General features: G+C 42.9%; 1 protein-coding gene across 3 annotated transcripts in view; it reads right to left on the reverse strand.

Annotated features, from left to right (window-relative positions):
* Positions 1-18352, reverse strand: part of LHFPL3 (LHFPL tetraspan subfamily member 3) — a 233983-nt gene that overhangs the window by 27273 nt on the left and 188358 nt on the right. Inside the window, exon 3 of one of the 3 annotated variants that reach the window (XM_063155539.1) lies at positions 6302-6329. The exons of 1 other annotated variant lie outside the window; for it this stretch is intronic. In XM_063155539.1, the coding sequence (XP_063011609.1) occupies positions 6313-6329 (17 nt within the window). In that variant the 3' untranslated portion in view covers positions 6302-6312. Of the gene's footprint in view, positions 1-6281; positions 6330-18352 lie in introns of all 3 variants that reach the window. One more of the 3 variants, XM_063155538.1, reaches the window with a different exon arrangement.

Raw genomic sequence — 18352 nt, forward strand, 5'->3', positions numbered from 1 at the left:
CACAGTGATCCCATGGGTGGGTGTCACACTCAGAGGTCACAGTGTCCATGATTGTGCCTGGTTCCAGGAGAATCATCCCCTCTCTCTGCTGTCCTAACAAGTGGCCCTTTCCTACACACCTGGGCAGAATCAAGTTTTACAAACTGAAGGGGATGTATGCTGGATATTGAACATACCACAAAGTGTACATCTCTATCCACATCTGACCTCAACAAGGGACCACCTGCCCCCTGTTTTTTTGGATGGTTTGGTGTGTCATGGCCTTGAGTCAGGCACCTGAAGTCTCTCCCAAAGGGATTATATGATATTCAGCTGGAGGTGAGCATGTTCCCTGCAGAGAAATGCTATTGATAGGAGGATGTAATGACTTAGATGAAATCATTACTCATCCTTCCAGTAAGTTGTGTCCTGATTTAGTAACATATTCCATTTTTGTAGATCATATTGTCTCTGGTGAGTCTGCTTTACAACAGCAGGGCAAACAAATTAAACAAAGTTTTGATATGCTTTTATCAAAGATTTGTCCCTAGTGTCCTCCTTTGATTTACTTCTTGAGATCTCCTCTGGCATGAACTGGATAGAGGCAATATTTTCTCCCCCTCAAAGTGGATCTGAGTTCAACACCTCTGAGGATATATGAGCTCTGCCTTCAGAGCTGGCTTCAGGCATTCTGGAGAATGACTGCCCTCCCCTTAATATATAATAGACTGAAGACAGCTCTATGTCTTCATTTCAGTGAAACTGGTTTTTTTTTCCTCCATTTCCTCATTTCCTCAACATCCAGATAGTGGTGCTTTGGGTATCCCAAGCCAGTTCCAAAATGAAAAAAACTCCCTACTTTCATTTTTTTTTGCTGGCTGACAAAAGGAGTTGCAAAGGTGTATGCTCTCCTGGCCTTTAACCCCACTTGCCTCTCTCGCAATGACCAAAATTAATGACAGATAGATTTGTCAACAGGGGAATACTCTTGGATTTTGCAATGTTTGTAATTGTGTCACAGAGATTAGAGATGGGTCTAACCTATTAATTACACTTTGTACCACTTCAAGCCTGTTAAAGATGGGTTCCTAGAGTGAGAGGTATATTTTTCAGTGCACATTTTGATATGAAACAGAAATCTGTAATGACAAAAAACTGATTGCATGAGCACCAGTAGAGAGTCTTTTTTGTCTCTAGTCTGAATTTCAGAGGATCATTTACTGCTGAAAATGCTGTGATTGAGTGGATGAGTGCTTGAAGTCTCATGTTCATAGCATGATTGTCAATAGAACTACAAAAGAGGACTGCATCTTAAGAGATAAGAAAATGTTCTTACAGATGAGTTGAATGACTGGAAAATCCAAAGTAGCTGTGCATCAGGAAGACAGGTAAGGCAGTGTGTGATGGAGCATCAGCCTGCTCTAGCTCAGCTCATGTGTAATAACTTGCCAGTTTAATGTATTGCCAGGCTGTGAGAGGCTCCTGGTCTGGCTGGGTTTCTGCCTGTTGTATTCTTTGTGTGGTCTGGATGCAGAGAGGGGATGTCACATCTGCCACTATGAAGGAAGCCTACAGTATACAGCAAATCCAACCCTCAACGCTGGATAATTTCCAGTCCTTTGGCTATGTTTGATGAGTAGTTCATTTATGGTTTCCAAGCACTCTGGTGCCCATGGCACTGACAGCATCCACCTGACACTGGAATCCCTGTGGTAGGGCAGGATTTGGAGTTGCATAAGCCCAGCCAAGCTGTCCTCCATAGCATCTGTGGGGAGAGACTCTGCTCTTGTCTGTCAACAGCCCCAAGCCAAGGTCTTTGTCCTGCTTCAGATCCTCCTGGTCTGTCTGGTGGCTGTTGGACATGGGGAAATGTTGGCATTTTAGGGACACATGATACAGAAAGGCTGGCCAGCCCTAATGGAGGATTAAAACTGCTCTGTTGAAGGAAGGAAGCTTGAGGTCTGCTGAGCTTTTTCATGTCTTTGATAAAAAACCTTGCAATTTTCACACATCAGGATGGTCTTTGAGAGGCATTGGTATTCCAGTGGGCAGATTTTGCTTTCCCAGCTGTCTCATGGGCTCTCAGGTGCAAGCTGGTCTGTGGCCCTCAGCCAGGAAAGCACTTAGATAAGAGCACACCTCTCAGTCCATGGATCATCCTGCTGAATTTGTGAGGGCTCCTCATGCACTTCCAGGAAACAATGTGCTTTGCTGGGCTCAGTCTCAATTCCCCACATGCATAAAGCTCCTCCACATCCCTTGTAGCCATATTAATATGCTAGATGGGGTTGGGATTCTGCCCAGGAGTGCACTCCTTGAGTTATAACCACGCTTTCTGCAGTGAATGAGTGAGTGAGCTTCTGCTTGAAGTTAAAAAGCACCATTCTTTGGGGTTGTGAGCAGCATCAGCCTCAGGGAAGGGTGAGCTGTGCCTACACACCAGTTTCCAGTGATAAAGTGAAGCATTCCAGTGATAAACACAGAGACACCTGTTTGCTCCCTGAATAATGTGACTTTGAGCTCAAAGCGGGCAGTGCTGGGGAGGATCAGCACATGGCTGAGCACAGCAGGTTCAGGGGGCAGAGGAAGAAGTGCTGTGCTCCCCTTTTTGGTATGGATGGCTCCCAGAGGGGGCACTGCAACTGCAGCTTGAATGAGGGGTGGGCAAATGGAAATGTCAGGACAGAAGACCCTGCAGAGATACCATAAGGATCTAGCAGCAAAGGACAGCCAGGGATGAGGACATAAGAGAAGAAATGTCCTGCTGAAGGCATGCCTGGCTCTGTGGTGCAGGGTTACAGAGGCAACTCAACAGTGGGCAAGTGAGGCAGGCAGTGACCCTTTCAGAGAGCACTGACTTTTGCTTAGTGCTCTTGTGGGGCAGATGGAGCAGCAAGCAGTAGCAGTGTGGACATGTCTGAGGCCTCCCAGCATCAATGTGAGGAGCTCTGTGCTTGCCTGGGGAGCACTGAGGGTGTCATGGTAGCTGAGACTTCAGAGAGAAGCCACCAGGGCAAGGAACCAGTCTCCTCATCTGACATGGTCAAAAACATATGTGGCTGAAGGGTGAATGGAATTGTAGAAGACCATTTGGAACAATGGTGACATTCTGTGAGTAATTTTCTGAGGATTTAACCTTCATGTGGGGAATCAAACTGCCCTGAAGGTCTTTAGAGAAATGATTCCTGTCATTTGCCCAGAGTGCTGTAACCGGGGAAGGTAAAGCCTGTGTTGCACGGTTTGGTGAAGGTTGGAGGCTCTGAGGCTCAAGGAGGAGGGCAGCTGAGACAAGAGAGTCTTCAGAGGAACACATTGGACCAAGAGCCAGTGGGCCCCAGCGCCTGTCCCTTGGGTGCTGCTGGGGCTGACTGGGTGTGTAACACTGGCCTCTTGTCACCATAAGGGGCAGAAGCAGTGGGAGGCGATGGCATTCCAGAATCTGCAGTGGTTTTCTTCAGGTCTGTCCACCCTTACCCCTGAATTTGTGTCCTGATGTCAGACACTCATACTTGCACACAATTTAGAACCATGATTGCATTTTTTTTTGCTGAGGCTTTTATCATCATTAAAATAACAGCATCATACAAAAACATGCAGGAGGTCATGTGGACCATGTCTTGTCCCAAGGTCAGCTAGTTGCATCAATGTCACTTCTGATGGTGTTGAATAACATATCCCTAGGGTTTTCCAACACTGGAAAGTCACAGCACCCTTAGGAAAGTGTTTCTTCTGTTTGTTCTCCCCACTGCTGGAAGACTGTGGGAATTTTGTTCATCATATCTGATTTGAATATTTCTGGAATATAAAATAAACTATGGTTGCAGGTGCTATTACCCACATGCAGGCACTGAAAACCAAAACCACTCTCATTTATGGACTGCTCCCTCATGTTTATAAGAGAACTAAATTGGGGACATCCTTGGCATAGAAGGAAATTGGTGAGGAGACCACGCTTCTTCTGGCAGAACTGAGCTTACACAGAAACCAGAGATGGCTGAGTAAGGACATCAGCATGAAAACCCCAGATTATACAAATGAATAGGCTGAAATGTTGCAGGTCTTAGCAGCTCTCTGCCAGATAAGGTGTCTGCGAGATACCCTAAAACACCTGACACTCTGAGCTGGTTCCATCAAGCCTGCAATGAGGGTCAGAGCATTGAGAGGAGGGAGGTGGCAATCAAGAGGATTAGCCCAATTCAGGGAATCTGGATTTTGAACTAAGAATAATTTAGGGGAAGAAAATGTGAGTAAGAATGGTTAATAGAGTACTTTGGGAAGATGGACTATTTCACAAGACTCAAAGATAAATTCAGGATCCTTTAGTGGTGCTAGAGACAGATCTGTGAGCTGTCTTCTATAAAATATGGTCTGTGGACACCCATTCACCCAAAACTGTGGGTAGATATTGGCCATTGTTTTTTTTGCTGTGTAGAATGAGGGAAGTTGGGTCTTCTGGCAGCAAGGGGAGGAGGTGGGAGGTTGTGGGGTGGCCCAGCCCTGTGTATGTCATGGCTCCAGCATCCCTGAGGAGACACAATTTTTGGGAGCCAAACTGAAGAAGGAGCATGGTAAGTTTTTGGCAGGTGGGAACAGAGATGTACAGCCCTCCTGCCTCAGGGCCTCAGCTGAGTCTCAGAGCTCTGACTGCTGGCAGGAACTCACTGAGGAGAAGGAGGCAGGAATCACAAACCCCTTATTGATTCCCTTTCTTTTCTGCCACCCATCCCCAGCACTAACCATATTTGAAAATACAGCTTCCAGGCTTCTTTTACAATGGCTAAAAAAAAAAAATCTTATCTCTAGAGAGAATTGTTTTGCCAGCCCTATTTTTCTCTGGCTTTGAATTTGCCATTGACGTTAATTAGGACTTCCTGAGCCTTGTTAGCCTGGCATTTTCCTTTGTTACTGAGAACAGCGAAGGTGACCTTGCTCAGTAGGTGGATTTTCTTAGCTCTGACAGTCTAATCATTAATGTCTTAGGAACAGAGGTAGGGATCTTACACGGGAAACTTGAGAAGAGCTATAAAAACATCATGTAGACAGCTGGCAGTGTCAGCTGGCATAGCTCCAGTAATTCAAAATAGAGGTGTTTCTGATAAGTCATCTTGATCTCACACAACACGTATTTTTTGTTGCATAATAAGAAAACAACAAATATCTATCTGTGTAAGCTCAGTTGCAAGTGGTTGAACTGGGTATACTGAGAGTAATAACCAGCATTCAACAAACTTCATTTTATTATCCAGGAAAGTGGACCAGTCACCAGAACACTGATCTCCGGTGGTGTGGTTTTGAACCATGGCTTTAAAGCTATTTTGGTGGCTTCACTCTACTCCCCACCTGTACAGTAATGAAACTGTAGAATCATGGACAACCCTAAGTGAAAGGCACTTCATATATTCCAATTCCCTTCTCAAAGAAGGTCCAAACAGAGCAGGTTGCTCAGGGTCATATCCAGTCAAGTTCTGAGGATCTCCAAGGATGGAGATGATACCACCCTGCTGGCCAACCTGGTCAATATTTGACCAGCCTCATGTCAAAAAACCCCATCAGCACGCTTAAAATATGAATGAAAATCCCATGAGGAAAGAAACCGAGGAAGGGAATAACTGAGTTCTGCCTCTCCATACCAGGCAGCACCCCAAGACCCATGTGGGTAAGTGTGCTTCAAGCTGCTGTGATTAGTCTCACCCTTCATAAACTTTACATACACTAAGATTAAAAGGACTATATAAACACAGGAAAACATTGTATTTGCTCATAGCAGCCTTTTTTAAACAGATACTGTGCAAACAACATTCGTAATTCAGATGTGTCACCTGCCACATGAAGCAAGAGTTTGACAACGGGAGAGTCACAAAGCACTGGCAGAAGCAGAGCTGTGCTTGGAGCCAGCTGCACCAGGAGCTGGCTGGACTCCCAGGGAAGGCACAGGAGGGCTGGTGCTGCCCCTGACCCATTTGAACTGCACACTTCCACACCTCTACCACAGATTTCTGAACAGCCATATCCAGGGGGGTCCTGATCCTAGCAGGTACCTCTGAAGGTCACTTAGGAATGGCACACACAGCTCGCAGATTTGCCACTAGCAGCTGCCACAAGCTACCAAAAAAGGCAGAATGTTGAGACTCCACAAAACCAAAGCTGAGCTGGAATATAGATACCAAATGAAACGCTTACATGTTGCTGAACATGCTGCCTACATCAGAAACACGAGACAAGAGCAGAAAGCCATGCAACGCGTTTGGCAGAAGCACGCAGACATTTCACAGCTCGTCCCTGGGTGCCATGCTCACACTTACGTTAGTCTGGGTCATACTACCTGCACTTGCTTTAAGCATTTCCATCATCTGTGAGGTAGGGAGGGAAAAACAGAATAGTTAAGGTATAATCAAGTGAGATCTTGCACATCACAGTATAGTTTGTAAACAAGCTCTTTATTGGATGTAGTGTGGAGAGTGTAAATGGTTCAGGCTTCTACCTCAACTTATCCAGACAGGGAATTTCTGAAAGCCAGGTAAGTGATTCAATGGATTATTAAGGAGGCAGATGAAAAAAACTGGGATTAACAGAGGAAGAAATAGTGACAGAACATAAATAAACACATAAACAAGTAAATAATTTTGCTGTCAGTAAGATAAATTTTTCTGTTGTCATGTCAGAATCAAAACACTCAGTAATACCTTTTGATCAGTGAGCAATTTTAAACACTGTGTTAACCTGTCTGCTTCAAAAATTTTTGAATAAAGATGCAAAATTAAAAAACAAATGCCTACAAATCATTACAATGAATTAGACCAAAGATAAAACTGTATCAGTTCTCATCTCAATATGGAAAGATCTGTAGAAGTCTTTATTCTAGGTGAGAAATTGCGGTAATAAAAATGATACATCAAGATTTTGTTGATACATTGCTCCTCAGTTTTGATTATACTTCCAAAATCATAGGCACCATTTGAAAGACCCAGCCTGCCAAATCCTTTTCTATGCACAAACTTTCCTGTTGGCTTAAATTTTAAGGTTAGCCATGCACTGTGCTTTTAGTTATGCACCCACAGAAGCCTCCTCTGGTGAGATCTTGTGCCCGTGCTACCCTGAGAGAGCTCAGGGGAACCTAACAGTATCTTCAGTCATCTCCTGTAATTACTGCTGTAATTTATTGTGAATTTACAGCACTTTGCACAGGGCATAAACCCTTCATGTCTGATGGGGGCAGATTTAAGTCAACTGAAAGCTGAAGGATTTGTATCAAGAAAAAAAATACTTGCACATCTACAGTTTACACTAAACAGCTTAAAATCCCTAACAAGATGGAGAAAACAATTATCTCCTGAGAGAGTGGCAGAGTAATCAATTGGCCCAAGCTTCTGCTGTTCAAGGGGAGCCTGAAAGGAGATACCAGCCTAGATAGAATTTGAGACACTATCTCAAAACAGTAATTTCTTAACTAAGAACACAGACCAATAGTTCCACTATCACTTGAAAACTGTTTTGAAAAGAATTTAAGGACTTTACTAAATCACACAGAGCCAAACTACCACCAGAGCTGTATTTTCTAGCTGGGCCTAATGTAGAAGAACTGCAAAATACACGAGAGAAATTACATACAGTAGCTGGAAATATGTAAATGTATTGATTATGTGATTGGCATGTCCCTGCTGAAAATAATCAACATATTGACTTTTCTGAACATTCACAATAGGCAGTAAGAAAAAAATAAATCTGTGCATGTGTGTACATACATTTTTTTTGAAAAAAGAATTTTATTTCTGTCTGTCTTGGAAGCTGTGATTTTGCATACTGGTACTGGAGTGCCTCCATTGGCTTATCTCTACCATTATTTCAGCAATAAAAAATAGAACAAATAGAGGTGCTGAAGGGTACACTGGATGAGTACTGAGATACAAAGCAAGGCAGCTGTCTCATTTATAATGCTGGGGAAAAATGAGGTGAAGTATCTTATTAAGCAAGTAATAGGGATATCATTTTCCTATTCCCCTATTTTATTTTGGTCCTTCTGCACTGTGAGAGCAAATGATCAGGAATTTGTAGTGATGTACTCGTGCTTGGCTCCCTGCCTCCTCTGGCACATCCTGGTTCAGTGGAACTGAGGCTGCTTTGTGCAGATTAGGTGGCAGCCGTTAAAATTCAGAAGCATGACACCAATTGGATACACTTAGGAAATATCCTTGGAAAACCAAGTCTTCATTCAAGCACTGATGAAGGTTCCCAAGCACCTCATGCTCTCCCAGACACCTGAGCTTTCCCTGGGATCACCCAAGGATGTCCCAGCCTGTCCAGCCCTGCAGGACACACAGTCTGTGCTGCCACCTCAGCACATGGGATGTGCAGCCCCTTCCTTGGAACACCATGGCATTTACATTCTCTGAGCAGAGAGAGATAATTCTCTTTCACAGGTTTTTTTTCTGGAGAGGCACACAGAGAAGAAGAGAAAATTCTTGTCCCTACTTGCTGCTCCGCCTGTTGTTTTTGCACATGTGGAATGTGTTAGGAAGATTGCTTACCTGCAGTGAGTTCTTAATTGGACTCCAGTGATGATTGTTTATATTAATTGGCCAATTGGGTCAAAGCTGTGTCCTGGCTGTCTGGAGACAGTCACGGGATTTTCTTCAGTATGTATCTTAGTATAGTATAGTATAGTATAGTATAGTATAGTATAGTATAGTATAGTATAGTATAGTATAGTATAGTATCCTTTCAGTATTCTTTATAGTATTCTATACTATACTATAATATAATATAATATAATACAATTTTAATCACGCAATTGTTCAGCATTCTGAATTCATGGAGTCAGATTCCAGTCATTCCCTGGTTGGGGGTCTCCTTGTTTACCACAGAACACCACGGAGAAGACTCAGAGGGACTTCACTTTGCTAAACCATGATGGGGCGTGTGAGATATTGGCAGGCTTGTGGCCACCTGGGGATGTGCCCACATCCTTGTTTCATTTGGGATCAGGAGGATGTTTCTGAAGTGAATTTCCCAGTTATTGTGTTTGTTCCGGCTGCTAATAGGCAACTGTGGGGCCAAGCAGGAGGTTGGCTGGAATTACACCATCTCTGCACCACGCTGCTGGCACGGGCTTTGGGCCCCCAGCACAAGCTGTTTCCTCCTGCAGTGCTGCTCCTTTTGCTAATGTAGATGTTGCCTGACTGAATCCTGCTGACTTGATTGATCCTATTTAAATCAATGTGATTGTTTGTACGAACAAGGTTGATAGAACTGGTCTTGAGTGGCATTTACTCCACCATGCTCTTTGGCATACAAATCAGCTGTTTGGGGCAGTGGTAACTGTTTTGTTACCACCGTGAATTTAGGGAAATCTGTTAAAGACAATAAAGAAAGTGCATATTTGCAGTGAAACAACTGATATTAGCACTTGACTGGTCTCATTTAGATGTATACAGTAACCTTGCTCTGGAGGTAGTTTAAAGAGATTCTTCTGTCTTTTGAAAGATCTGTGAAATAATCAAGTTCATACTTGATACATACATACATCATATATACATCAATGTATATGATACTTTCTTCCAAAGTATCATATACATCGATGTGTTATGCATTTGGTTATATAGTTTTAAATCTGCATATGGCTGTTTGTACCCAGTGATTCTTTTCTCTTTTTTTAATGGTTACAGTAAAATGCTGCATGATTTATATCACAAGTAGTAATTTCAGCTAGAAATATTGATGACATCTTGCCTATGGCAATAAACAAGTTTTAATAGTACAGTAAAGCATGTCCTTTCTTCTTAATTAGTCTCCATTCATTAATCATGCAGATTATTTACAAAAAGCCTAACACAATAGAAAAGAAGAATTACTAGTGCAATGGCTGTATTCCCAGGATCACATGAAATTCATCAACATAAGCTAGTTGAGCCTCTGTAATCTCAAGGTGTTTATGAAATAATAGGGAGAAGGCTTTAGGTTAAGCGTATTTAGTATAAAAAAGTAGTTGTTTAATTTTATTTAAGATGAAATTCTCCTATTTTTGGGGGAAAACTGAAATGCTTGATGGGTTAAAGCCACAGACATCTTGCAGTAAGGTATAAGAAGCCTTGTCAGATCACTAACAGAAACAATCTTTATGATGCTGAGATTTTGTAGCTTATAATTAAACATAATTTTTCAGCCTCTGTAACCTGTATCATCTTTACAGGCTGTATTTTATACATCACAGCAATTAGTGAAGCCTACAGGGCACATTTAGAAGAAGGCTTTCTGTCAGGAGCTGGTGGTGTAGTGACTCAGCAAGGCATCAGAAAGCTTTGCTTTGTGCACCTCCAGGGGGCTGGACCTGTCAGATTAACACAAGTGGCTATTTTTGTAACATCCAAAAAGTTTCTGCTGTACATCAAAGTGCACTAGCTGCTTATTTTAGATGACAGCAACTCTTAGATTTGTCTTGAACAATGCAGTCTTTAGCACTTTTTTGGTATGTACTTCTACAAAAAGAAAATTTCCTGCGAAGCATTTTGTTGAATAAGGGCTTCCCATTTGAGATCATCAGAGACATTTTCATCCTGTGCTTCAAACGTTCCAGTAAATTAACAGCCCATGTACCAAAGGGAAGAGGCTGTCATGGCATGTTGGGGAGTGCTCTGAGCATGGACATCTGGATTTGTGCCCTGCTCTTCAGCTGAGCTGGGCTTTGGTCCCAGGCAGTGCAAAGAGCCTCTTGAAAAGGGATCCTCAGTTGGTCTGGCTTTTTATTAATGTGTTCATTTTCTACTCCCAGCAACCGAAGTCTCACCCTCCTTCCCAGACACTCAGTTATTCCCATTCCTGAAACTAACTTGCCTGAAAGCTGCTCTTTTCCCTGTGGTCATTGATAAATTGGCATGTGTGGCCTCCCACAAGCAGAGGGGCTGTGAGTTACTTTCCCTGGCTGCTCTTAAATCCGCCCATGATGTTTGGAGAATTAGTCTGAGCATTTTGCCCTGACTCGTGTCTCTTTCCTTGTGCCTGACCTAATGGGATCCTGACTGCAGAAGTGTGAAGCAGTGGAAGATGTGAGGTCACAGATGTGTCCCCATGGTCAGAATCAAGAGCTTTTGGCAAGTTCTAAAGAGATAGTGGAAATTACCTCTGAAATCAGATAATTTCACCAAAGATGTCATCATTAACATTTGGCTTTAACAATGTGCCCTTTGTTTGTGTAAATCTCAGAAGGATGTTGTCAAAGTGATTGCTGTTAACTCTAATGGCACAGTGAAGTGACTTGGAAATGGTGACACCAGCCTCAACAAAGGAACTGAAATTGGAGCGAGCTTTTCTGAATCATGGCCTGACTCAGCTCTCCTTGCCCCTGCTGCTCCAACACCACTGGCGCTGCCCTCTCTGCTCCTTTTTGCTGTTGCCTTTTTGTGGTGCCTCCCAGCTGCCCAGCCCTGCTCACCAAAGCACTTACCAAAATCCCTTGGCTGGCCTGTGCTCCTTGGCAAAATGCAGCTGCACTTTTCTAAATGGGGATGGATTAACTGTGTGCTTAAAAGCTTTGCTGGATGGAGACCTGGACTCCAGAGCCAGACCCACCTTCATTGCTGGAGCCTGCAAGGAGCAGGAGAAGACATTTTTCTCCTTCTCACATGCTGACTGGGAAAGGGGTGGGCAAGAGAAGGAGAGAGCCCTGACTTGGTTTCTGCAGTGCATTGCTGTCATCAGAGCACTGGGCAATGAGGCTCTGAGTACTCCCAGAACACAGAGCATCCTGGGGAGAATTAATACAAGGGCTGAGCTGAAAAGTAGCTCTGTCATATTTTTTAATAAAAACATTTGGAGAAAAGTTTTTCCCATTGACATTTGAAAAAAGAAACACCTAAAAACCCCACAAAGCTTTTTATGCAGAGAGCTACTAACAGTGGTGGAAATATTAGACTTATACTGGAGTAACTTGTAGTTATATGAATACATACCCATAAAAAAAGCATTTTGGGGCTTTTAGTAGGAACTTGGTACTACTAATAATAATACTTTCATTTGAGTAGCTCTTGTCTGCAAAACATATCAATGACTGTATGTAAATTACTCAGTGCAGGGGTGCTGGAGCCTCCCTTCCCTAAGCTATTTAAAAGCATCATGTTGTGCCTGTTATTATAAGAACACAGCATTTAACATCCTATTGAAAATAAAAACCATTCTTCTTACTTGTTTTCCCAACTGAAGCTTATTTCTACTGTTTTCTCAGAGAAGCAACAAAGTTTGGGCTTAATCTGTTTAAATGCACCTTCAATTTTCATCCCTTACATTATTACCACATATGCATGATTTTTAAAAGTCTGTTCCTGAAGTTATTTCACCCATCAAAAGGCTTGGTTTTGCTTCAGAGGTGTGTGTCTTATATAGTAAACTTCCCTGTAGTATACAGGACAAAGATTTCTTTGCTGAATCACTACAGTCAACAGGAATTTCAATACCTATGTCTATGGCAGTTGGGTGAGGTCTCTTTTAGTTTCTTTCTCTTTTAGGTTGCTGCTTTTGTTGTGGGTCTCCCTAGACTCTCAGCACAGCAGCATGAGCTGAGGGTTCTCAGCATGGCAGCTGTAAGAATCATTGATTTTTTTTTTGTCGGTAGCTGAAACAGAAAAAAATAAAAAATATTCCTGTCAGCCTTTTGAAAAGCAATTCTAAAAATTTAATTTCAGATCAGCAAAATACATGATTTGAGGGACATGGTATAAAAGTAGAAGAAAAAAAGCCCGGCATCACAAAGTGGAAGAATAAGGCATGGCAGCTATTCTTCCCTGACCTGGTGTTCAAAGGAAAAGGTGTTCACTGAGGTCAAAACCCACTTTTGCACATGCAGAGATTTGAGCTAAAGCCCTTCTTTTACTAGAGATGTTCTCTAGCTCCAGCCAGAGGTCACCTGAAATAAGATGTTCTCCAGCTCTCCTGCTGTGACTGTTTTACTTTTCATTGCAACTCTACAAACGCTCAGCAGTTAAGTAGAGCAGAGCACATATTTGAGTGAGTTTTCTGTCTGGTAAAACTTATGGTTGAGACACAGCACCACCAGGTTTTAGCTTGGCAAACGCCAGTGAAGCCATTTACACTGAATTAGATCACCCTGAAAGAACAGGTTTCAGCCACATTCTCCAGAATGTCCTGGATGAGCAGCAGCTGCCCTGGAGCAGGTTTGTGGGAGCTCCATTCTCCCAGGCAAGGGAGGGCTGAAACCACTATTGCTGAATTTGACACAAGTTCATAAAGGATTTTTATGATCTAAAATTGCATTTTTTAAATAATAAAAGATGCTAATAAAAATATATAATATAAAATATTATTAAATATTATTAATATATAATAAAATAATTTTTAAAATGCTGTTTCTTGTCACTGTCATATTTTATGAAAAATCCCTTCACCAGGATTTTTCTCGCTGAGAAGCCTCAGAAAACAAATGTAAACAATAATTATCGGATTGCCTGGAATGTGGTTTGGAGATTGCTTGCCAACAGGTGCATCTTTGATTGGTTCCATGTGAATTGTTTCTACCTAATGACCAATACCAGTCCAGCTGTGTCGGGACTTTGGTCAGTCACAAGATTTTATTATTCATTCTTGTCTAGCCTTCTGATGTTCTTCTTTCTCTTTCTTTAGTATAGTTTTAGTATATAATTTCTTTTAATATAATATCATATAATATAATAAAGTAATAAATCAGCCTTCTGAGAACTTGCAGTCAATTCTCATCTCTCACCTTGTCCTGGGGACCCTCACACAACACTGCAACAATTGGTGGCCACACTTTCTAAATGCTGCTCACCCCTTCTGAACATCAATCATGCACATTGAAAATCCCACTTTCTGTGACAGTCCATGCATGTGATCTTTACCTGCACACACAGGAGAGGTGCTGGTGAATCCTTGTGATCACTCAGCTCAAGGAAAGACAATAATGTGATCTCAGCTAATTTCCTTCAATTCCTGGTCTGTCTGTCAGACAGCCCTAACCTGAAGGATCTGCACACCGATGTTACCTTACTGATCTCACTGGTTTAGACTTGAAAGTCCCAAGGTAGTATGCCAGCTGTCTTGCACACATTATTATTTTTGTATCTAAATCTTCTTTAAATATTGGGCAGATTCTCTTTTCATAGCTGAGTAGTTATTTCAGTGAGTGTGGCAGTTGATTTACAGTTGGTACTGTGTGCACTTTCTGTAGTGAAGCATAAAATTGAAAAGCTTATGTCAAATTCATTCATACATGGACACGCTCAAGAACAAATTAATTTTAAAGCACTCACAGGGTGTATAATGTTTCTATGTCATGCTTTACAAATCTATAAAGTAATTTATAACATAAAGCCTACTTTGGAAGAGAGCTGTAGTAGAGCAGATAGCAGAGTGATTTCAATCTAAAATATCCCAGTGCTACACTCCCCCAGATATCTGCAATTCAGATCTGATAGGAACCATGAGTAATCACTTTCTAAAGCAAAATTATTATACAAGAGAAGGCTCTCAGTGCAATGTCCTCTTGCAAAACCAGGCTATTCTAGGACAAATTATGTTTTCTAACCATCAGTATGCAGCACACTAGATAAGGTGTCAGATTCAGATCTCAAACGAGTATAAATCAGAAACCACAGCCATGAAGGATCAAGATAAACTCTTAAAGGTGCATATTGGATAAATCTCATATGTAACTGTAATGCCAGGGCCCTTGTAATTAACGTCAAGGGAGTTTTCACCCCATGAGAACAGATGCCTTCAAGCTGGCACTACTGTTGTGGTCCTTCTCTTCTGGATGGCCCAGCCCACAGAGGGCACCTCTGCACAGGGTGAGTGTCTTCCCTGTGCCATTCCAGCACAGGCTTTTTGAACATCCTTCCAGTGGTTTGTATTTTGGAGCACCACCAGATTCTTTCTGCTTTCTTTGGCAGAAGCTGGAGCTGCCAGCACTGTTTGACACCAGCCTCTTGCTGCATGGACCAAGGGACGCAGCAATCAAGAGGAGAGCACCTCTCTCTGATCACAGCCGAGCTCCTTGTCTGCTTGGAGCAAAGTCATGCCTGTAAATTCCCTCACACTGAGCACTTATCATTAGCAAGTGTGGTGGGCAATCGTCAGAAACATTCACAGACAGTCACCCAAGCTCAGCCCTGAGGTGAGCAGCTACAAATGGCAGGCTTGCAAGGACAGGATTGAGTGCTGAGTCTAAGGAGCTGCCAGAAGCCAGCTGTGTCACAGCTATTCCTGCTCCCTCCTTGCATTTTTTTTCCAGGGGCATTCCTGCTCTCTGCAAGCAGCAACTTAATATACTAAGAGTGCAAGGAGTGAAATATACAGCAATGACTGTGGACTGCTGGCATGCTCCTATTCCCACTATTCATCCCACTTGGCATGTGTGTTGCACCTGGATAGCTAACTCTGTAATTTGGACACAAGTAGTGTGTTCCCTCATCTCCTCGGGAGAAACAGAGATATAATCAGAATTTAGAAGGGCTTCTAAAAGGTGCATATTTCAAAGGTAAAATTGCAACATAAAGCGTTCAGAGAAACTATAGCCCAAGTACCACCTGTGTGCAGAAGGGGGAAGGAAAATATCATTCTTTGTAACAGCCAGTGGAGGCAGACAAAAGAGTCTAACTCAAAGAAGCTGCTCCTACTTCTTGCATCACAGGGAGGAAGCCCTAGTTGCAGTCCCCTCATGCAGTGAACTCTGAGGTATTTATGAAAAGTGGAACAGCTTCCACAGTGCAGGGCAGTAAAGGTCACCCCAGCACAGCTGGGCTGGTAACCAGTCAGTACAGCACAGCCACAGCAATGGGGAAAGAAACCCTGGCTATGGGGCAATGGGACCATCCTTCAACACAAACACAGGCTGGGGTCACCATGGAGCTGGGTGGAAGAGCTGAGCCTTGCCCTTGCCTTCTGCTAAATGCTGGAACCCCATTTCTGAAAAATACCGAATGACATTGGGTGCATTAAAGTCCTCAGCACAGGAATTGGTTTTGTTGGACATTCTCTTCCTGAAACTTGGTTCAAACCATGTCCCCCAAAAGTCCTTTTGAGAAGATTGACCACTGCCAGTCTCGTGTACTGTATTCCTCCTCACAGCCACCACATTGCTGACAGAATGGGGAGGAAGAAAAGTTCTTATTGCAGCAGGAAAGGCTGAAAAGGGAAGAGCTATTAGTCTGAAATTCTGCTATTAAAGAGGAGGGTTTCAAAGGAACTCAAAGAAAAATTGCATCCAGCTCAGTGGGAATGCCTTAGGTATAGACTTCACCTATTTCTTTGCAGCAAGCCAACTGCTCTAAACAAAAGGATTCCAAAATATGCTTTGTCATCAGAAGGCAGTGGCTGACAGCCAGCAAGCACAAGGAGCAGTGGGGTGCTGGAGGAGCCCTGCCCCAGTGCAGTGGGGAGGCAGCTGCATGAGCGCTGGGCTGGGGGCTGTGCCATTTGCTGAGTGCTTTGCACATCCTCATTTGCAGTCAATAATAAATACCTGCAATGTTAATAGTTTGCACTGGAATGCTCTGTGAATACTTTCTGCCTCAGGTTGCACTTTTTTCTTTAAAGTTTCAGCACAGCACTTCAGCAGTTTTTGAGAACCTGTGTCATTGCCTCAGGAGTTCCTGACTCCAAGAAGAGACAAAATTTATCAGCTTTCCTGTGGCTGTCATAGTAGTACTGAAATATTAAATAAATGGTATTTGAATTGAGTTTTTTTTTGATTTTGATTGTGAAAATCAGTAATAAAATCCTTGACAATTAGATATCAGTGTAGACCTATCCCACTATTCCTTTGCAGATGAAGAGTGTTAGATCCACAAAGTGATGATAGTGTGAAGCCATGATGCTACAGCACCCACCTTTCAGGGACCCAACCCTCCTAGAGCAAAGCAGGATGTATGTAGGGAGCTTGCAGCTTGAGGAGAGAGATGGGTTCCTGAGCTTAGGAACCAGGAAAGCCAATATAATGCAGAAAAACTGCCTGTGATAGAGGCCAGGAGGCATTTGAAATGAAAGACTGCTGAGCTCTGCATGGAAAACACAGGAAATGCTCAGCTTTCCTGGTGGGTGGAGAGCTTCTGCTCAAGAGCATTTCTATGGACCCCTGCTGTTTCCTACTCTTGTATTCCAAGAAGACAGTTATTGTTTGTCTTCCCTTCTACTGTATTAAATCTTTCCAGGTGGCTGTCACAATGAAAAGTCTGCTGGGACTGCCCTGGACACCTCTGCAATGCCAGGAGGGGATGAAGTCTTGCTCTTGTCTGTGGTGGGTATTCATTCCTAGCCAAGACTGTCTCCTTTGACAATGTGCTAAGATTTTGGGTAGGAGGGAACACTCCCCAGAGATCACCAAGTCTCCTGTCCAGGCCAAAATAAAAATCTCCTGCAGGTAGGTCCTCTCTCTGTGTGGACAAGAGAATTATTGAGTAAATGCCTTTATAAATGCCAGAAAAATACTGATTAACAAATTACATTTGTTTCTCTCAAACACTGCCATCACTTTCTCAGTGAATTGATGTGAAAGGGTTTCTCTCTTGAGCTGGCTTTGTAACTGTGCTGCTAAGGAGGCAGGTGGGGTGCCAGGGTAAATAAGCTTGTGCAGGGCTCTTGGAGATTATGGCTGGAGGTTTCCTCCAGCTGCCAAACTAACATAGAGTGAAGCCTGCAGTGTAGACAAACATTCTGCTACTGCCCCAGATTTCAAGCTGGCTTACATAAAATGTGGACTTATGCAATTTATGTGAAATATAAAAGACTTTCTAAGGTGTTTGACTTGATATTCCAGGGCATAATATGAGCACTATGTAGGTTTAATAAAGCACATAGGAAACAAAAATGAAGAACTGCTTTCCCTGAGCACCATTTGGCAATAAGCCATCATCATTAAACACAGGGTACCTAGTAGGGATGTACAGAGATTGTTCCTAGACCTAAAAATGCTCATCAGCAGTGCAGATGCTACATTGGATCGTGGCTGATAAAATCTGCAGCTTGCACAAGAATCGATGTTATGTTTAAAAGATGAAGAGGAGGCAGCGATACGAGACCTGTTACTTGGTCAGACCAATCCACTGCTTTTAAGTACAGCCAAATAGAGAGTTAAACTTCACAGAGGAAGAAATACTAGCTGCTCTAGTTAAGTGCTGTTTTTTCTCTAAAGGCTTTAGAGGCCAAAGGAGAAGACAAAAAAACCCTCAAGTCCTCTAATAACTCAGAAGGCTAATGAGACCTTGACTGGCTAAACAGGGGATGCTGAGATGGAGGCAGGAGCTGAGGCTAACGGTGCCATCTGTGGTCTTAGTATCCACTGAGGATGCTGAAAAACTGGGAAAGAGGCAGAGAAGAACTGCAAAAGGGAGCCAAGGACTACAGAAAGCACCTA

Source organism: Melospiza melodia, chromosome 4 (assembly GCF_035770615.1).
Source record: "Melospiza melodia melodia isolate bMelMel2 chromosome 4, bMelMel2.pri, whole genome shotgun sequence".
NCBI lineage: Eukaryota > Metazoa > Chordata > Aves > Passeriformes > Passerellidae > Melospiza > Melospiza melodia.